General features: G+C 40.2%; 1 protein-coding gene across 2 annotated transcripts in view; it reads right to left on the reverse strand.

Annotated features, from left to right (window-relative positions):
* GRM3 (glutamate metabotropic receptor 3) overlaps positions 1-25,683 on the reverse strand; it is a 112,304-nt gene that overhangs the window by 23,532 nt on the left and 63,089 nt on the right. For both annotated transcript variants that reach the window (XM_021384756.1, XM_021384755.1), the window contains 2 exons: positions 24,354-24,957; positions 10,380-11,235 (listed from right to left, as the gene is read on the reverse strand). In XM_021384756.1, coding sequence (XP_021240431.1) covers positions 10,380-11,235; positions 24,354-24,851 — 1,354 coding nt within the window. In that variant the 5' untranslated portion in view covers positions 24,852-24,957. The remainder of the gene's footprint in view (positions 1-10,379; positions 11,236-24,353; positions 24,958-25,683) is intronic.

Raw genomic sequence — 25,683 nt, forward strand, 5'->3', positions numbered from 1 at the left:
GAATTATTCTCTCCTGGGGCTGTCTCCTGGCCATGGGTGCTGTAACTGATCAGTCCTGCTACCAAAACACTAAGAGATTCTCCCTCCTCTTCTGTAGAAAAAAAAGATTACTACTTTTTGATTTATTGTTCACCACATTCTGCTAATGCGAAATCAACAATCGTTCATCAAGTAATATTAATTAGGTGTGAAAACAGTGTTTTCACACTGAGTGTTTTTGAATGTGTGCACGTGCATGTGTACACGTGTGTGTGCATATTCTGATCCAGCCTTCCCATACAAGAGCGTGGTTGATGGTGTGGCACAGTGTTGGTGCAACATCAGATGCATCTATTACAAATCACAGTCCATCCTGAAAATCCATATGCTCTCAGCCGTGGCATTACACAGGAATTCTGTGACAGATGCTTTCAGCATGAGGACTTTCGTCAAGGCCGTGCTTCACCCAGTTTTCTCATTCTAATAGTTTCCCTGTTTCCACTCAGCACAGAGCTTTTCCTCCTCTGGCTAAAACTAATATATTTTCTTAATCAAGCCTCATATTGCAGCCTCAGAAATGGTAACTATTTCATATGTGCAAAGGAATTGCTGCATGAGCTTATTCTGTTGTCTGCCAAATTGTCAGGAATCTGTGTAACAGCAAATAGGAAAATGTTCTGCATGAAACCTCTACTGAGCAGAAAAAGGATTGCACATCCACATTTAGTGAGCATTTCAGCCTTCAGAAATACTTTTGAATTTCTTCTGTAGGAAAAGTGATCAATATATATGTGCCATTAGACTAGAAGAGATACGATAATTCAAGTACTGGCAAGTAGAAAGATGGGCTTGTAATGAGAAAAGCATAACTGTAGGAGATGAAAAGTGAATGCAAGGCTGAGGGGCTAGGCACTTTGGAGTGGGAGGTATGTGAATCTCTTCTTTTTATTGAGTATGGGCAGCCGTCGTTCTCAACCCCACCACTCTCAGCTCTGTGCTGTTCTTGTGGGCTAAAGAGTAAGGGAGTTTTGCTGCATAGACTCTACAAGCCAACTTAATGATTTTAGTAATATTTTATGATTCATATGCCTCAATTTTAAAGACTTATATTTGGAGAAATCACCATTGTGACTTGCTACTGAACCTCTTTATATCCCGGTGGTGAGCAGCTGAATGGCTTCTGACTGCTGTGGCATGGAGCAAGAAGTGAGAAAGCAAATCAAAGGCTATCTCCTGTGACTGAGCCATGCTCTAGGCAGGGTTTTGTGGACAATCTTTTATAAGTTTCTCTGATTCTGATATGCTTGTACACGAATGTGTGTGCTCTTCCTACTGCCTTGGAGAATTTTAACATTCTTTGTATTCATTTTGTATTCATCCTCAGACAAAATATGTTTTCATGGCAGGAAGAAAGGAACACAAGGAAATGACTCACCCAGATAACAGCAATGAAATATCTTTTTACATTATATCCTGAATCTGCTAACAAAATAGCCATAAATATTGCAGTGATGCCAAAGCAGACATTCTCTGAAATGTTTTTAGAGATGTTTAGAAACGTGGATCTAATAGATGAGGAAGGGAAAGAAAGTCACCCTTGAACACATCTCTCTGCCAAGTCCATCCAGTTGATAGGAATTATGTAGAAGGTCAATTTGTGAAGAGTGCTCTTACGGAGTTTTTGTGTTAAAAACATCTGAAAGGTATTATTTGGATCTGCAAAACCTTGGCTCAGACAGTGGTTTCTGCACTGGGAGTTAGAAATAGGCAGAGACAATGTTGAAGGCAATAGCAGAAAGCTGAAATAGGTTCACATGCTCATCTGGACTGCAGTTTAACAGGGACTGCTGACAGCAGTCAGCTTGTGGCAGATTTGCCTGGAAATATGTTATGTAGTGATGTAGGGTTCAAGATCTGCATCTAAATTGAACTACTGGGGTGGGCTGAAGGCTGTGTTGTGTTAATGCAGCTATACTGGTTTGGTACGAGATCCCATTTAGTCAGTGTTAGCCTGGGAATATCTTTGCAATGTGCTTGATTGGGTGAAGTAAACGTCTTCCAGGAATGAAGTGATATGAAGGAGAAAAAATATTTTCTATACATGCTTCTAATTTTACCTTTCTAGTGTAATTATTAGCTGCCAAGAGAAAGAGAGATTTGGTAAAAAATAATGTGTCATTGCATTATCTTTGGAAATAGCTATCTGAGTTTATGATTTTTTGTGTTGTTTTTTTTTTTTTTTTTGCATTTCCTTTTGAAAAAAGCATTTTCTCTGGGACACAGTGGAAGTCCAGGACACACCTGGATTGCTTGGAAGAGTGTTTATTTTTTCCGGTGTGTCACACTGTCCTGTTGCATGCCTATGCAAAGTACTACTTGTGTCCTTGTCCTCGTCCTTATTAATACTGAGTACAGCCTGAGCTTCTCACCATGTGAGTGAGACAAACTGAGAATGCTTCTGGAACTGCTAAAGTGCTGTTCTATAGAACATAACAGGACAGAATATGATAATTCTGTTGGCTTTTCAGAGCCAAATTAGATATTAAAATATGAGAAGTAAGAATCCTCAACTTTCCTCACACGATATCTTGCCGTTCAAGGTCACAAGAAATAGACCTAGCAGCTTTCCAGTTGCATGTGTATTCTTGTGCAGTTCAAGGTGCATGAAGAATAAGAATATAATTATATGGTATTTCCAGAGCTGTCCCCTGCTGTAGAGACCCATGGGATAGGAAAAGTGAGTGTGCTCGGCTGGGGGATAAAAAAGCTGCTTGCATCCTCCTGCCTCTCCAAGTGCTTTGACTGTGCCCAGGTGTTTGGGATTCACATGACATTTGCCAGTGAAACAAAAGATGAAATAATAACTATTATAAAACAAACAGCAGGCAAACACAGAAAGTCTGTGATTTAGAGAAATTAGGTTACCAATCCTTCTGTCTCTCAAATACATGATCTGAACGAAAATCATGGCTCGGTTTTTAAATCATGTGTTGCTCCATAAACACAGTGTCTAATCTCACCCTCATTTACACACCCCCATGGCACTGTGTGATATATAGATTTGTGAGAGTTCTAAAAGCTACTTCATTAATATGAACGAAGCTGACTAGCAGTCAGATGCAAGGCAGTGCAACAGGTTGCCCAAAGATGTTGTGGATGTCCCATCCCTGGAGGTGCACAGGACCAGACTGGATGGGGCTCTGGGCAGCCTGAAGTGATGGGGAGCAACCAGCCCACAGCAGGGGAGTTGAGACTGGATGGGCCTTAAGGTCTCTTCCAATCCAGGCTGTTCTATGATTCTAGGATTCTATGATTCAGTGGCTGTTTATGTTCAGTTTTTCAAAGTGAAACTGAAGTGGTTGTATAAATATCGGATTAGAAGAAACAAAAACGAAGAACTGCTTATTATTTTCGGGATGCGAAGGCACTTTCACCTAAGTATGCTGCTGTAATGATTTAGGGGTCATTGCTGTACTGCAGTTTCTCCAGGCTTTCCAGAAATGGCACCCAGCTGGGTGGAGGCCAAATGTAACATCCTTCCAGAGTCTTCCTGAAGACTATGGAAAGCTGTTTCTTCTTTGTGTCTTGCAAATGCTGCATTTCACTTCTTGTTCATGGAAGCTCAGTGCCCAGAATGGTGGCAATAGGCAGAAATACATTGTGCTTGAATCAGCAGGGAAGGAACAGTCAGCAGAATTCAGCCTCTGCTGTTGGAGCTCATCTCAGGAGGTGAGAATGGAATCCAACCTCTGCTCCTGCACGTTCAGGCCAATTAATGTAATTAGTACCAAATAAAAGCATGAAAAGGGAATGTTTTATGATGATCTCTGACTGGATAATAGCTCCCATTAGCAGGTAGGTTACTGGCCTACCATAACGGCAAAGGAAATTATAATAAAAATTTTATTTGGATCAGAGAGCAGATCACATTGTTTGCCACTATGATACCTCAAATCTAAGCAAGAGGATAAAATGGTTTCATATCAAAATGGTGATTTTTTTAATTTCAGCCTGTTTACATCTGTTAAGCCCTGAGCAACTTGGTCTGATCTTGAAATTTACCCTGTTTTGAGTGGGAGGCTGGACTAAAGACCTCCCAGGATGCCTTCTGACTTGATTTATTCTTCAACTCTATAATTCTAAAAATTATGGGTCTATATTATATACACATAATTAGATATGCATATATCATAGAATCATAGAATTGTAGAATCATTAAGGCTGAAAAGGCCACTAAGGTCATCTGGTCCAACCACTGAATCATAGAATGGCTTAGGTTGGAGGGAACCTTAAAGATCATCTGGTTTCAATACCCCTGTCATGGGCAGAGTTGCCAACCACTAGATCAGGCTGCCCATCACTACCCATCCCCACCATGGCCACTAAACCATGTCCCTCAGTGCCACACCTACCCTTTTCTTGAACATCTCCAGGGACACAGAATCATAGAATCATAAAGGTTGGAAAGATACATGTGTATACATGTATATAAACAAAATCCATACATATATGAATATATAAACACATTAAAAGATGTAGGAAGAACTAAGCAAAAGATTTCTGCACAGATACCTCTCGGAGTCATAAAGTTTCCCCTGAGAAAGACACTGCAGATCCACATGCACAGATACATCTGCAAAGAAGCAGTTGGAGGAAGAAGAAAGCAGATGGGGACATCAGGAAAACCTCTCTGTCAAAATTGCACTACAGCTCTATGCATATGTACCAATGTAACTCTAATGTGGAAAAAAGTATGGGAAAACACTGTGTGTTCAGCTGCTCCTCTGCTCTGAAACAGCATATCTCAAATGTTCTTTCAGAGACTTTCCTTGGCTGCTTTCAAGTTTTTAAATGCTATGACACCTTTGAGGTCCCACAAGGTGGGAGAAGAGGCAGTAATTTTTCTTACAAATCCTAGACAACATTTTCACGTATATTTTTAACAAGTATCTTGGGGAATTCACATTATTTTTGCTTTGATTTATTGACCACAAATCCATCATTTATTATACCCTGAAAACTTTTATGATTCAGAAGGAATTGGATGCCTTCTCCCATGAACAATGTATCTTCAAGTGAAAAGTGTTGATTTGGTTTATATTACAAATGAGCATCACAGGGAAGTCCAGAAGGACCTTACAGTTGACCGAATGCGGAATGCAAAGAGGATCTGACCTGGTGAGCAGGAGCTCCCTGGGCAAAAGGACAGCAGGGCTGTCTGCTGCACAGCCTGGGATATCAGATCTAGCTTTATTCTGTATGTCTACCAATGAATATTCTGTGCTGTAAATTTATATCTGGCCTTTGAAGTTTCTGCATCTGTACTCTGCTGGTGACAGCACTCACATCATTTGTTCATGCCAGCCTTGTAGGATATTGAGCTTTAGAGTGGACCATTTACAGGAAATATTTATGACTAAATGCCAGAGCAGGGACCTTGCAGTGCCCTTGTGCTCAGAACTGAGGTGACATCAGCCTGTTGCAGAACATAATTTTTTAAGCTCTTTCCTACTCAAGTGGGATGGATACTACAGAAATGGCCCGTTAATGTATTTCCCCACTGCAACAGTGTGTAAGATAACATGTGAAGGCAAGTTCCTATTTTAATTTCATACTATTTGAATGCTGACTGGGGCAGAGAAAGAAAAACTAACCACACAAATAAATGTAGGGCCAAACAGCAATAAAAATAAAATCCAGTGGATGTAAGGGGACAAATCAGACCTGAATTTTGCAACTTCTTTTTCTTTTCAAATGATCAATCTATTCACCCACAGAAGAGGATTTTGCCCAATATGAGCAAGGTCTGATGATGTAGGCTTTATTATAGCAGAGCAGCATGATGAACATAATACAGGGAGGTACACAGAATAGTGCAATCATCAAGGCTGGGAATGACCTCTAAGATCATCTAATCCAACCACCAACTCATCCCCACCATGCCCACTAAACCATGTCCCTCAGTGCGATATCTACACGTTTCTTGAACACTTCAGGGATGGTGACTCCACAACCTCCCTGTTCCAGTACCTCACCACTCTTTCTGAAAAGAAATTCTTCCTAATACCCAACCTGAATCTCTCTTGGCACAACTTGAGGCCATTGCCTCTCGTCCTTTCACTGTTACCTAGGAAAAGAGGCTGATGGACTCTCCTTTAGCTGTGAAGGATGAAAAAGTGGGGTGAGACACTGAATGATATATACGTGGGTGTTGCCTAAAATTTGTACTGATCTGTTTTGTACTTCTTCTCTGTTTCATCCCAGTGGCTTAAAGGAGTTAAAACATTTTGCACTGTTTGCTGTACCGACATCTCCATCCCTCAGAGGAGGGGGACTTCTGGATATGCGGAACTCTGCCTCATGCTGGGGCTAATCCCCAGATTCATATATTTCCTGAGAGTGCCTCCTGAGTTTGTTCCTTGCTCTCTCTCATGGAGCCCTTTGCTTTTGTTCGACACTTCTTTGTTATTCTGGCAATACAAGCTAACAGCCTCTTGAACCATTGTCTCATCAGCAGAAGAGCATCAAGATTCATAACGTCTAATGCTGTGCTCATGCTCTCAGGAAGGAACAAAGAGCATAGGAAAGTCAAATGGATGAACCAGCACATAACTCCTTGAAAGCTCAAACAAGCACTGAGATGATGTGGGTATGTTTACCTGTGGGCTGGGCTTTGTATTCTCAGGTCCTGCTGCTGGAACTTGGAACTAGAAATAAACAGCTTTCCCTTAGAGAAAAGATTCAGGATAACACATTTGTCATCTACATCTTATTGACTTGCAAGAAAAATATGTGCTCAGTGTATTTCACAAAAAAATAAGGAAGGAAATTTCAACTTGCCTTTATGCCACACTGCATTTCTATTCGGTTATTTCAGTTTAAGGAACAGGGAGAAATAAGTAGCACCCCGGAGATGTTCATGAAATACCTGTCACACAGCATGTCAGTAGCAGCAGTGGCACAGGAGTGCACAAATCCTGACCAGTCCTCTTCTCCAACCATGCTATCAGCTGGTGCCTGAGTATTTCCCTACAGATCCCATTACTGCTGTGCCTGGGAGGCTTACCTCAGGCTTTTAGCTAAACAGCAGGTGAGAATCTCAGTTGCTCAGCTCCTTCTGTTGTCAACTGAAAGAGATATAGGGGCAAATCATATCTCATGTGGGCTGAATCACCCTCTGTGAGTGCTGATCCCCTCCATTAACTATAATTGATGAATGACTATAACTAATTAATGTGCATAGGGTAAATGTCTAAAATTGTACAATGTCACACTAATCACATAATTGCACCCTGTCATTTGCCCAAACTGGTGTGTTTGAATGCACCATCATGTTGGGAAGATGGGAGAACACATTCAGGGCCATTTGCCAGATGTTCTCATGGTAAGTTGCAATATGATACCTGCTGCATGTTTATGCATGCAAAACTCAGCTGTTGATGCCTTTCAGCACTGAAGACATCTCTTAAATAACCATTTGTGTGCGAGCAAAAACGGTTGTTACTTCTGTTTATTGCCTGATTCATTCAGTGAGTGTGCATCTCTATGCTAAAGAAGTGATGATAGGTCAAGGGAAAATGGTTTCAAACCAAAAGAGGACAGATTTGCATTGGATATAAGGAAAACATTCTTTATGATAAGGGTGGTGAGGCACTGGGAGACACTCAAGGTCAGGCTGGACGGGGTTCTGAGTAACCTGGTCTAGCTGTAGGTGTCCCTGTTCATTGCAAAGGAGCTGGGCTAGGCCTCCAACTCAAACAATTCTATGATTCTAAGTGAGAAAAATCGGTCTGACTTGACTATAGTGTGGCTGATGGGCTAGTAGCATCCATGCCATCCTCACTATGGACTGAGAATGTATTCTCAGTTTTGGAGCTGGAAATATGAGAGCATTGTTGATCAAATGTTTGTTGCATTAGCAACATACTCAGAGAATTTCTTCAAGCAGAAAAGAGCAAAAATGAATCCTTGGTTCTGTGGAAATCAATGACAATATTTGTATGCATTAAAATTTCACACGTTATTGAAAAGAAGTCATAGGAGACTTGCTGATTCTTTCACTACTTAAAAATTACTCATCTGGTTTCAAAGATTGCAGACAGTAAGAGAGTGGATTAACATCATAATGGCAGAACTGATAACAAGGCAACGGGGGATGAGCAAATCATGCTGTAAACTAGCAATAATACATATGGAACAAAGCCCTTGGAAAAGAACTCTCCATGATTTTTAACAGTTTAAATTGGAAATTAACTGAAAGTAGGGTTCTTTAGAGCTTCAAAGACTTCTGCAATGACTTTTAAAACAATTCATTTGATTCTAAAAAGCTTTCCATTTTAAAAGTTGCAAAATGACAGGCTTTGAATGTTTTTTCAGCTTGGCAACTTCAATTCCTAATTCTTAAAAAGTATAAAATATATTTCAGTCAAAATTATAGTGAAATTTTCTGTCTGTATCTAAATGATTTTTTTTCCTGGAGTTTTGATCAAAGAAAAATGCAGATATTTTGACTTTACGTCTAAATGCTGAGTGCTTAAAGAACTCTGCACAGTAGAAAAATTATTGGGAATCAAGCAATGGAGCCAAGATTATTTAACAGCGTACTGAAGAATGTATGTACTTAAATCCAGAAAAATCAGAGAATGTTTCAAAGTTATCGAAGTTCAAGTTACTGAATTGACTGAATGTACTGGATGAGTACATGGGGGTAGGTTGTTACTCTCCTAAGTAACCTCAAGACATTCAAATATCTTTGAGGATAAATGTAAGCAAAATATTTTCTACATTCTAAGTGTGATATGGAAAGGGAGGAGACATGGTGACTATTTCTAATTTTCCATGTCTCTAATGATGAAAAGGCTTTTATGCTGTTTTCTGTGAGACACAGAATTGATAAATCAAATGCAGTTACAGCACTTCATACAGTATATGTACATTGACTATACATCCATATACGAGATGGTATGTGACTGTTCTTACTGATGTAGCAGTCTTTAGGAGGAGACAAAACAACATACACAAACATCATGTGGCTCAGGTCACGTGTGTTGCTTCATCTGAATTACATGCAACACTCAAATGAGAGTTTTGAAACCTCTCTAATTCCAGCTGCTCTCACTGAGAGCAATTATTATTCCTTATACACCTATATGAGAGCATGTTTAAGCTCTTGGCATTTCCTGAATCACTTCCTGTGGAATAAGGTAAGATGCAGGAAATGACTAGCCCCTTCTGCCCTTCCTTGATTTCTGTGGTAAAGAAATCCAGGTGCGTGGGATTCAGGAAGCCCTGGAATACTCTAAGCAAGTCAGCTAGTAAGATGCTTGGTGACCATAGCATCTTGTAGTGAGTCTGAATGAAATGAATTGGAGTTGAGCTCCAATCTGACAGTTTCACATAATTTCAGTGATATTAATGCTGTGCTTTTACTGGGGGTCTCTTGAGACTGAGCATGTTATACGATATGTATTTGCCCTTCTGCACCTCTTGGAGCTAGTTCTCATAGAAAGCACAGCGTGATGTTCCCTTATTAGCAGCTTGGTCAGCTAGGCATATATCAGTTTAATAATACATAAAAATGCAAGCTCAAAGAAAATGCTTCAGCAGAAAATTAGGCACATAACAACTAGAAGGCATGATGTTTGTGACCTACTTAGCCTTGCTGTGGTACAACATTAATAGGAAACCTAAATTCAGTCATACATGATGGCAAGAACACAGACCTGTCTTGTGCTGCACATCCAGTCCTTGTGAAATTTGCTCATACCATTACCAGATCACCCACTCTCTCTACAACTCTTTTGTTCACCGTTAATCTAACTTTTTGTACTTGGTCATAAAGTTTAAAGATCTTTAGCCCAGGTTATGGCTCTGTCCTACAAATTTAGATATTTTATACCAATCTGATTTTATGACAGGAATTATTGTTTTACTATTTCAAGGGGATTGGCTATTATTGTTTAGATTCCAAATGCTATGTAAATTCTCAGAACAAGGAAAAGAAAGCCAACTCTTGGCATAGTCACAGTAGGCAATTGACTAGTGTAGCAGGTGGTGAAATGACCATTGACCTTGAGACTTGCCCAGCAAAAGCCAAACTGGCTACGACTGAAATGGAGACCGGTGTCCAGAAGTGTAGAGGATGGACAGTAACATTTCCAAGACATACTGTTGCCACCTCCATCTCTTCCGATGGCTGAAAACAACAACACCAACCTGATTTATATTTTCAGTGTTCTCATCATGCTCCCTTCCTGCAACAGGAGTAGCCTTCCCTGGATATGATCCTAGTTTGAACACTAATTAGCAGCTATAGGGAATTTAGCTGGCTGTTTCTGTGACCAGTGAATATTTCATTAATTACAGTGATATTCTGTCTGTAATGAAAGCAGAGTTATTACCTGTAAAGTTTACTTTCAGGAGATAATCTTTGTACAGCTTCTTGCCATCCAGATGTTTCATGGCATCACAGAGTTTGGTGGTGTTTGGACACAGAGTCCGCTGCATTTTATGCAAGGCATGGGCCATTGCATACACAGCATTCACAACAAACATGATCTTGGATTCTTGCTCATAGTTGGAACTGTTGATGGTGAAGTGCTTGTCACAAGTCTTTTTGTGTGGTTTTCGATTCTGGAGATTACACTGGAATTTTTGCTCCCAGAAGTCCTTGAACCAGGGGTTACGTCTGTTATTGTAAGGACTGAGGCTTTGGAAATACCTGTCAAACTCTTTAACTGGATGGGAAGCGAGCTCCAAGGTTATTGCCCCAGAAGCGATATGCTCATTACCTTTGACAATACTCTCTTGTGCTCCCCATCCATCACTGGCAATCCAGGTGAAGGAAACATTAAAGCGGTTGGCAGCTGCAATGAGCTCCCGAGAGTCATCACCTCGCATGAACAACACCACCACTCTGGCATTGGGTTTCTGCAGCAACTCTCGGATCACGCCGTCGTAGGACTTCCTGATGTTGGATCGTCCCACTTTCTCAGAGGTGGCAATGCAGATGTTGCGCAGGCGAGCTTCCTGCTCGAAGGCTTCGATCCCCGTTTCGCCATAGTCTCCTTCCGAAGCAACTGTTGACACATAAGTCCAGTTGAAGAACCGTAAGATTTCAGCCATGGCTTTTGCTTGGTAGAAGTCAGGGGGCACCGTCCTTGCAAAATAGTCATAGCGGGATTTGTCACTCAGCTTGGCACTGGTGGAGGCATAACTTATCTGGGGGATCTGGAAGAGTCTGAGTAAATTTGCCACCTGCAATGAAGGGGAAAAAAACATTTTTAAAGGGTGATATCTATAAAATTGAAGAGGATAATCTAGGGAAAGTAATACATAGTGATTTTTAATAAGAGCTGCTTGGACAATCAAAGGTTAAGGATATTGATAGAGGATACTAGCAATATACACTTGTGACTGCAGTATACTGTGCATGTGCTGAATACCTGTTCTGCTGTCCAGCTAACTCCCCAAAATCGATTTTTATCCTTTATTTCTGTCAAGTTGAGTCTTTTTAAACCAACAGAGAATTAAACAAAAATAGCTGATATACTTCTGTCTCAGCTTTTGCTCTTCACGAAGGTCTGGAGATTTGCATGTCTTTCCTGTTCATGGTGTGATTCCTCTTCTCCAAGAGTCAAGGTAGTTGATAAACAGATGCACTAAAAAGATGCAAATTGCTGTTTTATGTAAATATCATAGATACATATGTACAGACCTCCTCTTTCACAACACTTTCTGACCTCACTTATTCATATACTGAGTCACTGCCTCTCCTGCTTTTTACTTTTTAAACACTTCTTCTGAGCTGTTCTGACTGTAGTCCTCATGAGATGGCAAATCTGTTGCATGCTAGTTCTCCCGTTGTGATGTACTATGTAATATTGACCTACAGCTTTTCTTAAATAATAAATCTTTTTTAATAATTTGTTTGATTTATGCTGTCCATAGTGTTAGGTTTTTTTTTTTTCATGTGTTCTTATGTCCCTCACTTAAGTACCCCCAAATCTACGCTGTTATGCTCCTAGTAGTTGAACTCTGGATTATATCTGGAAAGAAATGAAGAAAGGCTATGGCATTTTCTTCACATTTTCTTCTTAAATGACAAAGGGAAGACTTTGGAGTTCTGCTCTTTGTCTGTGGAAGTTGTGTCCAGCACATTAAATTTAAAGCTGATCTTGGAGTACATCCTGACAAAACTGTTTGAGAAGCAATTATGTACTTGAGATTCCTAAAGAAAACATTAAAAATTGCTCAGTAATTTAATTTTTCAGTAATGTGGTGATTCAAAGTCAAAGGACTTTTCTTGATAAGCAACACTTCCTATTTTATCATGCTTGCCCACAGTGTCAGAGGCAGATGTTGGTTCTACAGTAGTAGAGGTTGCACCTTCCTGCCAATATTTCATTACGTTTTATTGCCATGTGACAGATGGCAGCAGAGGGGCAGTCTGACAAAATGGCATCTGATGTGTAAGTGCGAATGAAGCAAAGGTGTGTCACTTAAATCCTCCACGTGGAAAAAATTGTACCCACTGACTTTCATTGACACTTGCTGAATGTTTATGGAGACTAAGCAGGGGATGTGAGCACAGTGAGGTGGTGGGTGGTGTGTTTCAGCACTGCTGACAGTGCCACAAAAGTCAAATCACGTTCTGGATGACCATGCATCACTTTAACACCTTGAAATGAAGAGCATCCTGATCAGCTCATCCATGCAAATCACTAGATTGCAACCAGGGGACTGTGTACACAGCTGAATATTGGCTTCAATGCATTGGGAATGGTGGTGGCAACATCGGTATATCACAGAGTTTGTGCCAGGTGGGTCCCACGAATGCCCACATAGGAACAGGAAGAACACTGTAAATCACTTTGCCAGGACCTACTGAAACAATATGAGACTGAAAGGGACATTTTCTTGGATCACATTATTACTAGTGATGAGGTGCCAGGCCCCATACCAGTTTGAAGGCTGTGGAGCACATTGCCAGTCTTGTCTGTCCTGTCCTACCACACCCACTGTATAGTCTGCATTTGATGCCTTCTAACTTTCATCTGTTTGGTCCCATGAAAGATGGACTGCATGGGCAGCATTTTTCTAGTAACAGTGGGTCACCTCCTCTGCGGATTTTTACAAGTATGGCATGCAGGCTCTTGTTGAGATTTTATGGATTATCTTTTATTTTAAGCAAACACTGCAGCAGTCAGTAGCTCAGACTCCCACTGCAAACCGGTGTTTTCCATATCAGAATCTACTGCCTAACCATATGTGCACAGTGACTTTCACAACCCCCTGAGCTGTCTGAAACATGGGACCTAGGGAGACCTTGTCCTTACCCCTCCTGGAGCAGCAGCAAGCAGGCTCAGGTCTGTAGGTGTCTATACCTGGGGAGCTGATCTATGCCATAGTAAAATAGATATCTGGGAGAGGTTTTCTTTAGCTTAAACCGCAATAAAGCTTTGTCTATACTGCTTGGATGATTTATTCTCAAGGGAAGCATGGGATAATGCCCTGTGGTGTTGCCTAAGGGCACATGTGGGAAATGCTGTGGCTGAACAAGTTATTGTTCTTCAGGTAACATCTGACACATTCTTAACAACCTTGCTGGATGGTAACATGCAATTAACTACCTTATACTGGAACGAAGGGATTTAGTTTTCATTGTGGCTGTTTAAACAAACAGATTTAAAGCAATGGGGAGGGCTGAGAGGCTTGTTTTGTCACCAGTGTGCAATGGATGGTCTGAGTATTATTTAGCCTCTGTGACTCGTAACTTTTGATTATGTGCCCATATATTCAGATGTTCAAATGCCTTACTCAAAAAGAGCACTTTGATTTGGAGATAAGAATGTCCTCTGTGCAGCTATTCCAGAGCATTTATTGCAGAACTGTGTGGTCTGGCATTGCTATTCTTGTCTTCGTTTATTCTAGCAGGAATTATTTTAACTAAATCATAATACAAACATATACATATATATATTGTTCTGCATTTTTCCCCTCAAATTGGCCAATTTTCTACACAAAGCAGTGTTATTCAGTGTGTAGTCAAGCCGTCACAGAAATATATTCCTAACAAATATAGAACTTTATTTATTTATTTATCCATTTTTATTAGTTTAAGCATCAAAGTTATTTATACACAGGGAAACAGAACTACTGCCTCATTTCTAAGCAGTCAATCTTGTGCCCTAGAGGTCACTTTTCTTGCAATTCTGCTTCCTGTGTTACAGGGACAGGAAAACTTTCCGAATGCAATGCCCTTTGCTGTAAAGCTCTTCAGTGATGCCCAGATGGTAGATTTTTCATGGAAAACAAACAAACAAACAAACCAAAAATAAAAATAAAAGAAAGTATGATTATTCATAGAAGACAGTGACCCAGTGATCCCCATGAGCTGTGACTGATGATGGAGCTCAAAGAAGCTGTATCTGTTACCAATTCAGATCAAGAAATTCCTCTGGAAATTTTGAAGTTGCCATATTCTGATGTTTTGATTTTAAGGACTAATTTTTCAAAAGAGCTCTGGTTTCAGGCTAGTTCCATAATGACCCCATTTTTTTGAACCATTTCTGTGCTGATCTGAACATCTGATTCTGAAAATCAGTTTTTGACCAAATGAGCAGTAAGATCAAGGCACAGGCAACAGATTCAGAAGGGAGCCGATACTCTAAGGCTGCGTTGTGTTCTACAGTGTTTCAGTGTAGTACAGGGCAGTGTAATATGAACTTGGGTTATATGTACTATGGTACTAAGGTTGCACCACCTGAGGCTGCCTTGGGATGTGCACTACAGCTCATAACTGCAGTGTAGATATAACTTTTGCTAAGCGAAATAATCTGCTTTGGCAAAGCTCCAGACAGCAATTTAATCAAGACATAGGGCATGCAATTAGAGCCTGAAATCCATATGCTGGCTCTTAAATAGCAGTGGTATCCTGCTTTTTTGTTTTTGTTGAAACTGATGGGTTTTGCACCTTTCAAAATAAGGCTGGATGCTCTGTTGTTGCAATCCTAAAGCAACTGCTTCGCACAGTTTGCTGTGAACAAAGCATGCCAGTATAGTCAGCTTGCAGAGTGATAGGAAACCTTTATCTGCCATCATGCTGCTGGATTTATTAGCATGGAGACTGTCCTGTGCTGAAGTGTCCACTGCCTGTGAAAACCCGGTTGCTCACTCCACTGTCATGAACTGCCCAACAGGAGCAGGGCAGAAAGTCCTGTGTGTGCCACATCTCTTGATAGGAGCAGACAGCTATGGACCCAGCTCCGCCCAGCAAGGATGTGATCAACAAGAGATGAAACAATCATCTCTGCATTGCTATTACTCCATTCTGTGATCCTGTACATCAGGGACGATACAAATACTTGTGGGAAATGGACAATATAGTTTATAACACTGAAAATGGCTTCTTGATCACCACATGCAAGAAACAGTGAATTAGGTACAGCTCTCAATCACACAAATTTGGCTTCCGAGTGTATTTCTGGCCATTCTCTAGTCCTGATGATAGACAGGATCAGGTAGGTAAGACCTGTGTGTATAAGAAACCCTGGTCTGTCTTTTCATTTGTTGAAGGAGATTTAATAAATCCCATCAAACATTTTGTCTATTCCATGTAGGATTTTTTTCCCCTGGTGATTGGGTTTATTTCATTTTTTTTGTTAAAATTTCCCTTCTTCCTGAACTGTTTTTATATGTATATGGTTGGGGAGCACAGGAAACACTTTGGGAAAAGAAAAATCTCCTAAGTGCCAGAACAGAAAATATTTCTTCACAAGCATGTATCACACACTGGTTGGACAGACGAGGCCACTTGTTAGATCACAGTGCTCTGCACTTCTGAAATGTTTTCCATGGGAGAATCTCATGGTACTTAACAAGGTTTAATAAATCTAATTTCACAGAGCTCCTTTGAGACAGACAAGTACTGCTGTTGTTGCTTTGAGCAGACCGCAAATTAGGCTGCTGAGCAGAATGGGAGTGAGGTAAAGGTGGATGGACTCTACTGAGAAACTGAAGGAATCTCCATCTCACTAAGTGGCAGACTGTCACAAGAGGCAGACAGCAGATATTCAGTTGCTGGTTTTTGTCTCCCCAGAAAAGTCTTTCCATTCCTGAGGATAACTTGTTTGTCCAGATTCCCACAGCAAAACCATGTCCCAAAGGATTAGCAAAGCATTTCCTAATGGCTAGATCACTGCTATTACCCATTAGCTGATCTCTTGCTTTGGAGAAATGTGCACTCCTGCTAGCGTACGTTGCATATAATTTCTAAATGATGGTAATCTACAGGATTTCTATTTCTTATTTTTTAAACTATTATTTGGACATTTGCATGTCAGATTTCAGCTAAAACATTTGCTCCAATTCAAATATATATATATTTTTACTTGACTTTTTATTTTTTTTTCCAAAAATATTTTGCCAAGATGAGAGCAGAAAGTGTAGTTTTAGAGAGGAAGGAGAGAAACCTTGGTTCTGAATGGGCTGGAGTATAGCTGTGGGATAAGTGGTGGACATAAACCTGATGCAAAAGATAAATTGTGGCTAATCAACTGCCTGCACCAGCCTGTATACTCTACCCACATTCCTAGCCCTGGATTGAAAATTTTATATTTATTTGAAATTCCCTTCTTTCCATTTATAATCATTTTCTTCCATTCTCTTGTAAAGATACTGGCTTTGTTTTCTTGAGAACCAACTCTTACAGACAAGCTGTTATTAGGTTCCCTATAAAATTTCTCTTTTACATGTTAAACACACTTAGTTCCTTCAATGTTTTTCTGTAGGGTATGTGCTCCAAACTCTCCATTCCCAGATCATCCTATAAAAATTAAATCTTTCTCTTCCTGGGAGACCCAGTGCTGGACATAGCATTCCAGATGTCAACTAATATGAACCAAAGGAAATGAAAATTTCCATCTACCTACTGGCTATGTTTCTTTCGATACAGCCAAGTATGTTGTAAGCCTCATTGACAGACTGCATTGTTGGCAATAACTGAATTATACTGAAGAGACAGACTCATAGAATCATCTAGATTGGAAACAAACGTCAAGATTATCAAGTCCAATCATCAACCTGACCTACTGAGTTCCATCACTAAACAATGTCCCTACTTTATATCCTCTTGGATGACCTGATTTACCTTTGTGTTTCTCCATTTCTCACCATACTTGATCTGCTGCAATGAAAGGCTAAAGTTCATGAGCTCTACCATAACTTTTACTATCCTCTTGAGTTTCAGTAGGCTCAAAGTCATGTCTCTCGCTTGGGAATAGTTTGACCCATCCACATCAATACTTTCTAAACCTCACTAAAATCTTTAATAGTCCAGTTTCTTTCTCGTGATAACCATGGGCCATCATGCTGTAACAGTCTATGACACTGAGGGGAGGGGATGCCAGATGCTAAAAAATGCAGGAGCTGCAACTTGATACACAGTCTTTCCAATCTTTCAGAAATAGATAGAGGATAGACAAGATGGTGATCTGCTTTATCATAGCAGCCCAAGAACTCACCCCGGTGACTCCTGAACCAGCAGCTCAGTTTGGGCATTTATCACTTAAATGATCTGGAAGTATTTGGGATGGGGAGATTTCAGTGATGCAAACATATGTACTCAACTCAGACCTAAGAAAATTTGTAAATTCAGGCTCTGATGTATTTTCAATAGCAAATTAAGAGCTTAAGTACTTTACTGATATTGGACTTGAAATGCCGCTATCAGTCCAGAACATTCTCTCTATATTCTCCATTTAAAATTGTGGATGTTACAGTGGTCTGGAATAGTATAATAGACACATGAAATACAGCGTTTACATGGGGGTCATGTCACAACCTACAGCAGAAAATGCTAATTTAGATTCCTCAGTAGTTCTGGCATCCCTGTCCTTTTAATCATTAAGGGTCAATAGCCAGAAACTGAGCCAGAAGTCATCAACTTACTTAGGAGTACCATCCCAGCTTGTATTTGTGTGCAATCTGATACATTACATGGCTGAAGCAGTGGTTTTCATCACATTCCTCTCTTTTTGATAATAAGAGATCTGTTTTCTTGTGTTAGTTTTTGTTGTTTCCTAACAAAATTCCTTCCAAAAAAGAGATAACACAGGAAAAAAACAAACATGAAATGTGATTTTTTTTTTCAGTTAACAGGAGATGGGAAAACTGTTTTCAGTGGAGAACTGCCTTGCTGTTCTCCAGAATATTTTGGCAAGAGAGACAGAGAAACATAACTAAATATTTGCAGCGGACTCAATAGCTGTGACATCTAGAGAAGCAGTGTTTGAACAGTGAAATAATTGCATCTATGAGAAGTACACTAGATACTGGGAACACTCACAGAATAATGTGTAGGACATCTATGGACAACCCAGGAATATCTTTCTATATGCTTGTCCTGTGTAATCAAAAATAAAGCAAGAAGGACATGCAGAGAAATGATGTTCTCTGAACAAAGAATTGCTTGGAAACTGTTGCTGTTCCTTCTGTACAATGAGCTGTCACATATGCACTCTGCCTCTGTGAAGCATTAGCTGTTGAAATGACGTAAGCTCAGCACTAAGCTGGCATTCTGAGAAGAGACTCTTGCAGAAGACCTTGATCAGTGCAAGCTGGGTATGATACTACTCAGAGACTTTGTAAACCAGACTATGGGCGACTCAAGTCACGTTTACAGCTGATGACTGGCTTTGAGAAAAGCCTGATGGTTCAAAAGCCACTATAGCTGGTGGTTCAAAAAGCATGAATGAGATCCTGGAATTAAAAGTAAATATGGCTATTTGAAATTCATCAGCTGTTGCATAAGTCCTACTTAGAAGGGGCAGAATGAGAGTTGGTGATGTCAAGATGTCCTTAACACATTCCTATTCAGTTTCTCCTGTAGTTACATCCTTCCTCACATGGAACATTGTAGGGCTCCTTCTTTCTCATCTAGAAGCTCAAGGTTTACATATACATGTCCATTTACAATAAGAGAAAATGCTCTCATGGAAGGGAAAAAAACAAAAACAAATGAAAAACCAACCAGCTTACCAGCCAAGACTGCAGAGGAATGAATTAGTTTGTGATTTTCTAGGAAGCCAAGGAGAGGAAGGTACCTATGTTTATTTGGAATCTTTAGGGAACACACGTCCGGTGTTGTGAAGGCACTTTGAAAATCTCAGCCTAGTGGATGCTCATTTTCTGAATGTGGAACAGAAACACAGAGAGGAACAAGCAACAAGAATCTGTTTAGGGGGTAGAGTAGGGAGAGAAAGAACCAAGATAAAAGAGGAAAGAAGTTTGAAGAAGACACCAAAAAGTCAGAAGGCGCATATATGACTTAAATATTAGTGGCAGGTGGCCCATCTCACAGAATAGATCTTTTAGTAAGGATTTAGTCTTACAAGCACGAAATCACCTCAGGCTGTTGCACAGTTCAATGCAAAGCTGTTCTACACAGCACAAATGGCATACGTGCAGTGTAGTCCTTGATGACTCCAGCAGCCTCTAGCACATGTCCTGCCCATATCCCTATTGAGTCCATGTGCAGGGAGACAGGACTCCTTATAAGATTTTTTAGCATGTAGTCTTTCTAAGAGGATTTTTGCACTATTTTCCATGTTGTGGAAATCACGTGCTGTTCTCTGGGTTCTCTGGTTGGAAGATGGTTTATTCCTGAAGGAAGAGAATGGAGGTGTTTGTTTCATGCTCCAAGAGGCCCTGGGAGAACAGTGTGGCTGAAGAGAAATGATTGCCAGGGAAAGATAGCCAGTAAATGAGCACACACTCTGAATTTCCCACCAGATGCTCACTTACTTCGGAAAGAGACTTTAGCTGTTGTGATAACAGTAATTTAACTTTAAATTTTCTCTTGTGGTTGTTGCTAGTTTACTTGAGACACAGCAAGAATTCACAGGAAGAGAGCTGGGCAGTGGTCTGAAATCTTGACATTTTTTCTTGATGAATCTTTAAATTGGAAATAACCTTCATGACTGTGATTTGGAGATGTAGAGTGTCACCAGCATAAAGGAAACTTTGCACAGGGCTGAGGCCCCACACATAAATCTGAATGGAGTGGATACAGAAATAAAAGGCCCAGCCTACCTAAAGGAATGTCTTAAGCATTTAAAGAGAGCTGACTATAGGGAATGCAGCCTGATCTTCACTTTCAGAAGACGAGTCCAGGTTGCAGAAACAGAGAATATTACGTGTGGCCAAATCCAGCACTTGAATAGTCATATTCCTGCTTACATGTGCATATTCCTTACAGAGCTGACCTGAGTATTTTAAATATGGCATATGGATTATCTGTGCAGGTGCTCCCCTATGCAAATGAACAATGCTTTTTTCTCATCCTTTTTACAATGTCATTGAACAACTCTAAGGAAAATAGGTCTGAAATTTCTGTTGTCAACCAGGAGACGGTGGATAATCTGACTTGATTAAAAAAACTATGAAGATAAAATTACGTTCTCTGAACTTTAGAGAATTTACCTTCTGATCCCAGAATCAGCTCAGCTCAGAAATTTTTATTGTGAAAAAAGCTTTTTTACGTGAGTCTTTTCACTGACTGAGAAGCCTGGCTTGGGTTTTTAGGGATCAAATGCTGTGCAGATTGGGCCCACTGCTAATTTAAACACATCATCTAAAAACTAATTATGCAGATCGTCATTAACGATAATAGCCTAGTCTGACCAGAAAATAATTAAGCATTCTGCTTTCTCTTGTTTTTCTCTCTGCAAAAAGTGCCTATTGCGCACACCAACTCAGTGGGGAAGGTGTTCGTTGCTGATTTACCAATAAATTCTTTTTTCCTTAGTGAAAGGATAATGAAAGAAGCAGAAATCTGACAGCAGGAGCATCATGAAATGATTTTGCAGACAGCTGTCCAGACAGAAACCTGGCGAGGGAAGGTGAAAGGAGGTGAAGGGAAAGTTTTGAAACACAATGACAAATTCACGGGAGGAAAAAAAACAAAGAAAAATAACTGAAATTATTTCTTATCTGAAGAGCTCAGCATGGTTTATTTTCAGGCTGAGAAGATGTGCTGTGGACTTCATGATGCTTACAGCTCTTGAGCAAATGAGAAATACTTGAGAGGGCTACAGAGGAAAGCACTCAGCACCCTGAGGACAGTTTGGAAGCATGGGAGCAGGGGGTGCTCAGCCTCATGCTGCACCTTCTGGATGGAGGGTTCTCACGTTTGGTAGGGGAGTGATGGCAGCTGCTGCTGGAGCTATGGTGTAGAGGTGACAGTCAGAAAATGTGATAGTCTTCTGGCATGCCACCAACAGGTTTGTTTTTAGTGCTCTGAAGTTCTTATGTCTTCAGGCTTGAGTCTGCAAGGCCTGCTCTTTTTGATAGGGATTTTTTTTTTTTTTTTTTTTTGAAACAGAAGTCATCACTGGCTATCTTAACAAGATGAGCACCATTATTAAATCTTTTCTAGATAGCTTGATTTCTAGAGGAAAGCTAGAAGAGATGGACTGGAGAGAAGCCAACCTAATATATGTCAAGGGGAAGTAATCTACTGAGTAGTTCTTTTCTAGCTGGAAACTGTGGCACACTGAGTGATTTGTGAACCTATTTATTTTTTCTGAAAAGATGTGCAAGGAAGTTCTTATGTTTGAATAACTATTGGCAACTATGCAAAGCTATGCATAGCATAGATGTTACTGTTAGATATTTCTGTTGTTTCATCCTTCTTAATAAGTTTCAAAAATTGGGTGATATACAGATATGCATTGCCATTTTTCATATGTACTGAATAAGTCTCTTATCAGGACTTCTGATTTACATGTGACAGCTGCTCCAAACCCAAGCTTTTGGAATATGAGACGTTGGTATATATATATGTAATATATTCAATGTGTATCGCATCCAATCTGCCGCTTCAGATATGGATTTAATCTTATGTCAGTGAGCACCAGGGACTGGCTTCAAAGAGACAGACTGACAGATGTTGTATAAGAAGCCCCAGGACATTTTAGGAGTGTGGTGTGACTGCCTCAGGGCTTCTGGGAGGGAAGAAAATGTCTCTTCCATTCCCTTAATGGTAAATACTTCTACGGATATGCCTTTTAGTCTATGTTATGTCCTTTTGACACTGTTGAATTCGGGGTGGACTGAGAAATAGAGTCAGATGAAAGGTACAGTGAAGCCACTGCCACCTCTATACCAGTGCGATTGTGCAAGCTTATAATGTTTCTTCCTCAGAATATTTTACCAGCCTTGAGATACTTGCATTCCTGGGAATTTATAAGCCAAGGATGATATCTGTACAGAATTTCCTCATTTTTCCTAGTCACTTCTTATATTGGTTTAGTTTTTACCATCCACAACAGCCTGCAATTTGCTGTTTCATTTGATGTACCCTTGTCTGATTGTTAGAGACAATGAATAATGATGAACTCAAGTTACTCAAGATTTTGTAACTATCATTCCTCTTCTTCAGATATCTCTTTTCCAGCTGTGGCTCTTTGTACTTGAAGTGATCATATGCATGTAACTGCTGACATACTTTCCTTCCACCCAAACTGATCCACAGTGGGACAAACCACTCCTACTGAGAAGTGGCTGAACGTTTTCTCTGCCAAAATTATTCTCCTGTGGTGTGGGTAACCATCTTCCTACTTACTCCCTGTTGTCTGTGGATACACAGACAAGCCATACACTGGATCACAAAAAGGGAAAAAAGGTGATATTTGTTGAAATGCTCCTTCTGTAGTTATGCATATCCTATGGAAACAGGACATACTCCCAGGCTGATGGGAATTAATGCCTTGAAAACAGAAGCAGCCAATTACTTAATGTAATTCTAACTGAAATGAACACTGAAAGAAACATTGTCCTGCTTATGAAAGAGGTAAATCCGTGAGCTTTCAGTCACGGCTGAGGTGGTCTGTAGCACAGAACATTTTTTCTTCTTTGACACAGTAATTAGGTCTTGTATACAGACTGTGAAATCACACTGCTCATAGTAGCCCAGTAGTCTACTTCAGTTGTGCCCATCAGCCAGAAGGTTTGGTGCCTTTTGAAACCTATAGGTAGCATTCACCAAAACTAGCTGCAGGGCTTACCTACGTGAATTTTAGCTTAAGCCATTACTCAAGATGGTTATGAGTGATGTGGTCTGGCTTATTTAATATAACCCAAAATAGTTGTACATTGATTTGAAATCTTTTGTTAAACTAGAGGATGTTTTTGATTGTGACTAACACACACTGGCAGGGGTGGGGAACTTTAGAATATCCATGGCTTCATTGCCATAGGAATTCCTGGGCTGGTGAGCAGAGACGCAGAATAAAAGGGGCCATATGTGTCCTTTGTGTTTATTCAATGGAGCAAAATGCCATGGAGTATAAGCTTTATAATGAGTTTCTAAAAAACTGGAAGAATGGGAGTAAAAGGAATCAACATCCATTGTGGTTAGTTTCTGGAGTCTGAGGGCAAACATGAAAGAGAAACATAGTTTGAAGGATATGTGGATCATTTATCCCACCTGCAACCTTACACCAATCCAAGACATTAAATACCCTCCAACACCCTACTGAGATCCTATTTGAAATGAATATTGTAAAACCAAAAGCTGAAGATGCAATGTGCCAGAAGAAAGGAGCAAGAGGTACTGAGGACATCTGTCTTCTGTGCTGGACTTCTGATGTGCTTGCACTGCATTCTGTCAGGCAACATTTCCTGTTAAAATCTATCTTAATATGAACAATATATGAAAACAAAAGCAAAGAGTAAATTTGGAATCCATTCAGAAACTCTGCTGTCTGTAAGCGATATTTGGGAATTTGTTCATTGAAGTCAGCAGAATAATTTTTACTGGCTGCAGCGTGCTTAATTAGATGCTAAATTCTTGTAATCCTTTGGGTCAGGTGTAATTCTAGTTTCTGGCAATATGTCATTTTCACTTTATTTCAGCCTGGAAGTAAGACAAGAATTTCTTCTTTTTTTTTACATCTCTATCATTTACATGACAAATAGCACATAAACTTGGCATGATGAGCATGTATATATTCAGAAATATAGGTGGCATAATTTATTATTGATGTGAAAGCAGAGATCTGAACACAGGTTTATAAAAATCTCATGAAATCCAAAGTTCAAAATTAATACTAAGGCTTTTGGAAACTTCAGCTGCCCTCAGGATACACCATGACTAGAGGAAGTGAGCAGCTGGCAGAGATTAGAACTGAAGCAAGTGTTTTAAAGAATGAATCAAACTAATACAAATTCAGTAAAAGATTATAAACTATACAGACCCCTAGGATAAATTGATTGATCTAAATCTTGATTTTTGTCCATCTCATGTGAGCAGAATTTGCTTCAGAGGTATTGCAGACAAATGATTCTCACCCGATGGAGTTGCAGTGACTTACCTGTATGGAGACGCTGCTGTAGGAACCACCTATAACTCCTGCAATGAGTAATGGTAAATTCTCTTGAATGGCATATGAGCCATCTGGGCACATATATTCTGTTTCATCTACTTTAGTCAAAGATGCCCTGACAAACTCCAAAGACTGTTCTAAGGCATATGTATCCCTGGAACACGTGTCCAAGATGTGAACTCCAAGTTTAATTCCTGGCAGCAAGTAGTTGTCTCTATTGATTTCGTCGATGGCAAACAACATGGCCTCCAAGCGCTGGATGCCTCGATCCTCATTGATTCTCCCACATTCTTCTATCCCAGTGCCTTTTTCATTGATTGGGAATAAGCCACCTAAGACCAGGTCTCCTTCTATCTTAATTTCCTTCCTTACAAAGCTGTGGTCACTTAGGGAAAGGAAAACTCCTTTGGAAAACAAAGCTAGCGCAAGGACTTGGAGTCTGGTGAACATCTTCATTGGTCCTGTTTTAGCAGCTCTAAGAAACATTGGTGGGAGCAAAAGTGCTCTTCAGTCCTTCTGATCCATTACCAAAGTTGGAGTGTTGTCCCACAAGTCAGTGAAGAGCGAGCCAGTAAGACTTTCCACTGGATTTCTAAAGAAGAGATGAAAGTAATTAGAAAAGGCAAAAGGAGAAGTGAGTTGCTACAAAGCTTTTATCAATAAAATATTCAAGAACAGCATTAAGGGAATACTGGGTAGTATGGGTAATAAGAGATACATTTGTCTTGTTCTCTCATAGAGTACCTTATTCCATTTGCTCTGTAACTGATTACAGACTACGCATTTGCAAGATCTCTCTATTCTGGACTCAGAGTCTCATGTGTTCTCATTCACTGCATCTCCAGCTGCTTCCAGCCTTCCTTTAGTAAGTTTTTCTCTTTTTGTTGATTACATCCTACTTAAAATTCCTGCAGCTATGGCACTGCCACTGTGCTTTCTCCTTGCTGGCTCTCCTTTTCCTGAGCCCAGCACTCGGCCTTCACTCAGCCTTCATATCCAAGGTCTTTTGCTAATGTCCACCTGCCCGCCTTCCTTTAGTGGACTGCTCACCTGTTGAGAGCAATGGGAGCATGGAAGAAATCCTTTGTGGTTTCACCTCTGGTTTTTTGCTGTGCAAGTTGTTTGAAACACAGGAAATGCCTGTTTAAGCAGGTGGGAGAGAAGGGCTGTGTCTGTATTAAAAAATGAACAAGGTCATACCATACCAGTTAACATATCCCTGGCATGGATGAGACTCAGATCAACTACTGTTCTGCTAAGCAATACCTGGGCAACCAATGACCAGAAACTTTTCTCAGTAAACAGTTTGGTTGTGTCC

The sequence above is a fragment of the Numida meleagris genome, chromosome 1 (genome assembly GCF_002078875.1).
Source record: "Numida meleagris isolate 19003 breed g44 Domestic line chromosome 1, NumMel1.0, whole genome shotgun sequence".
Classification (NCBI taxonomy): Eukaryota; Metazoa; Chordata; class Aves; order Galliformes; family Numididae; genus Numida; species Numida meleagris.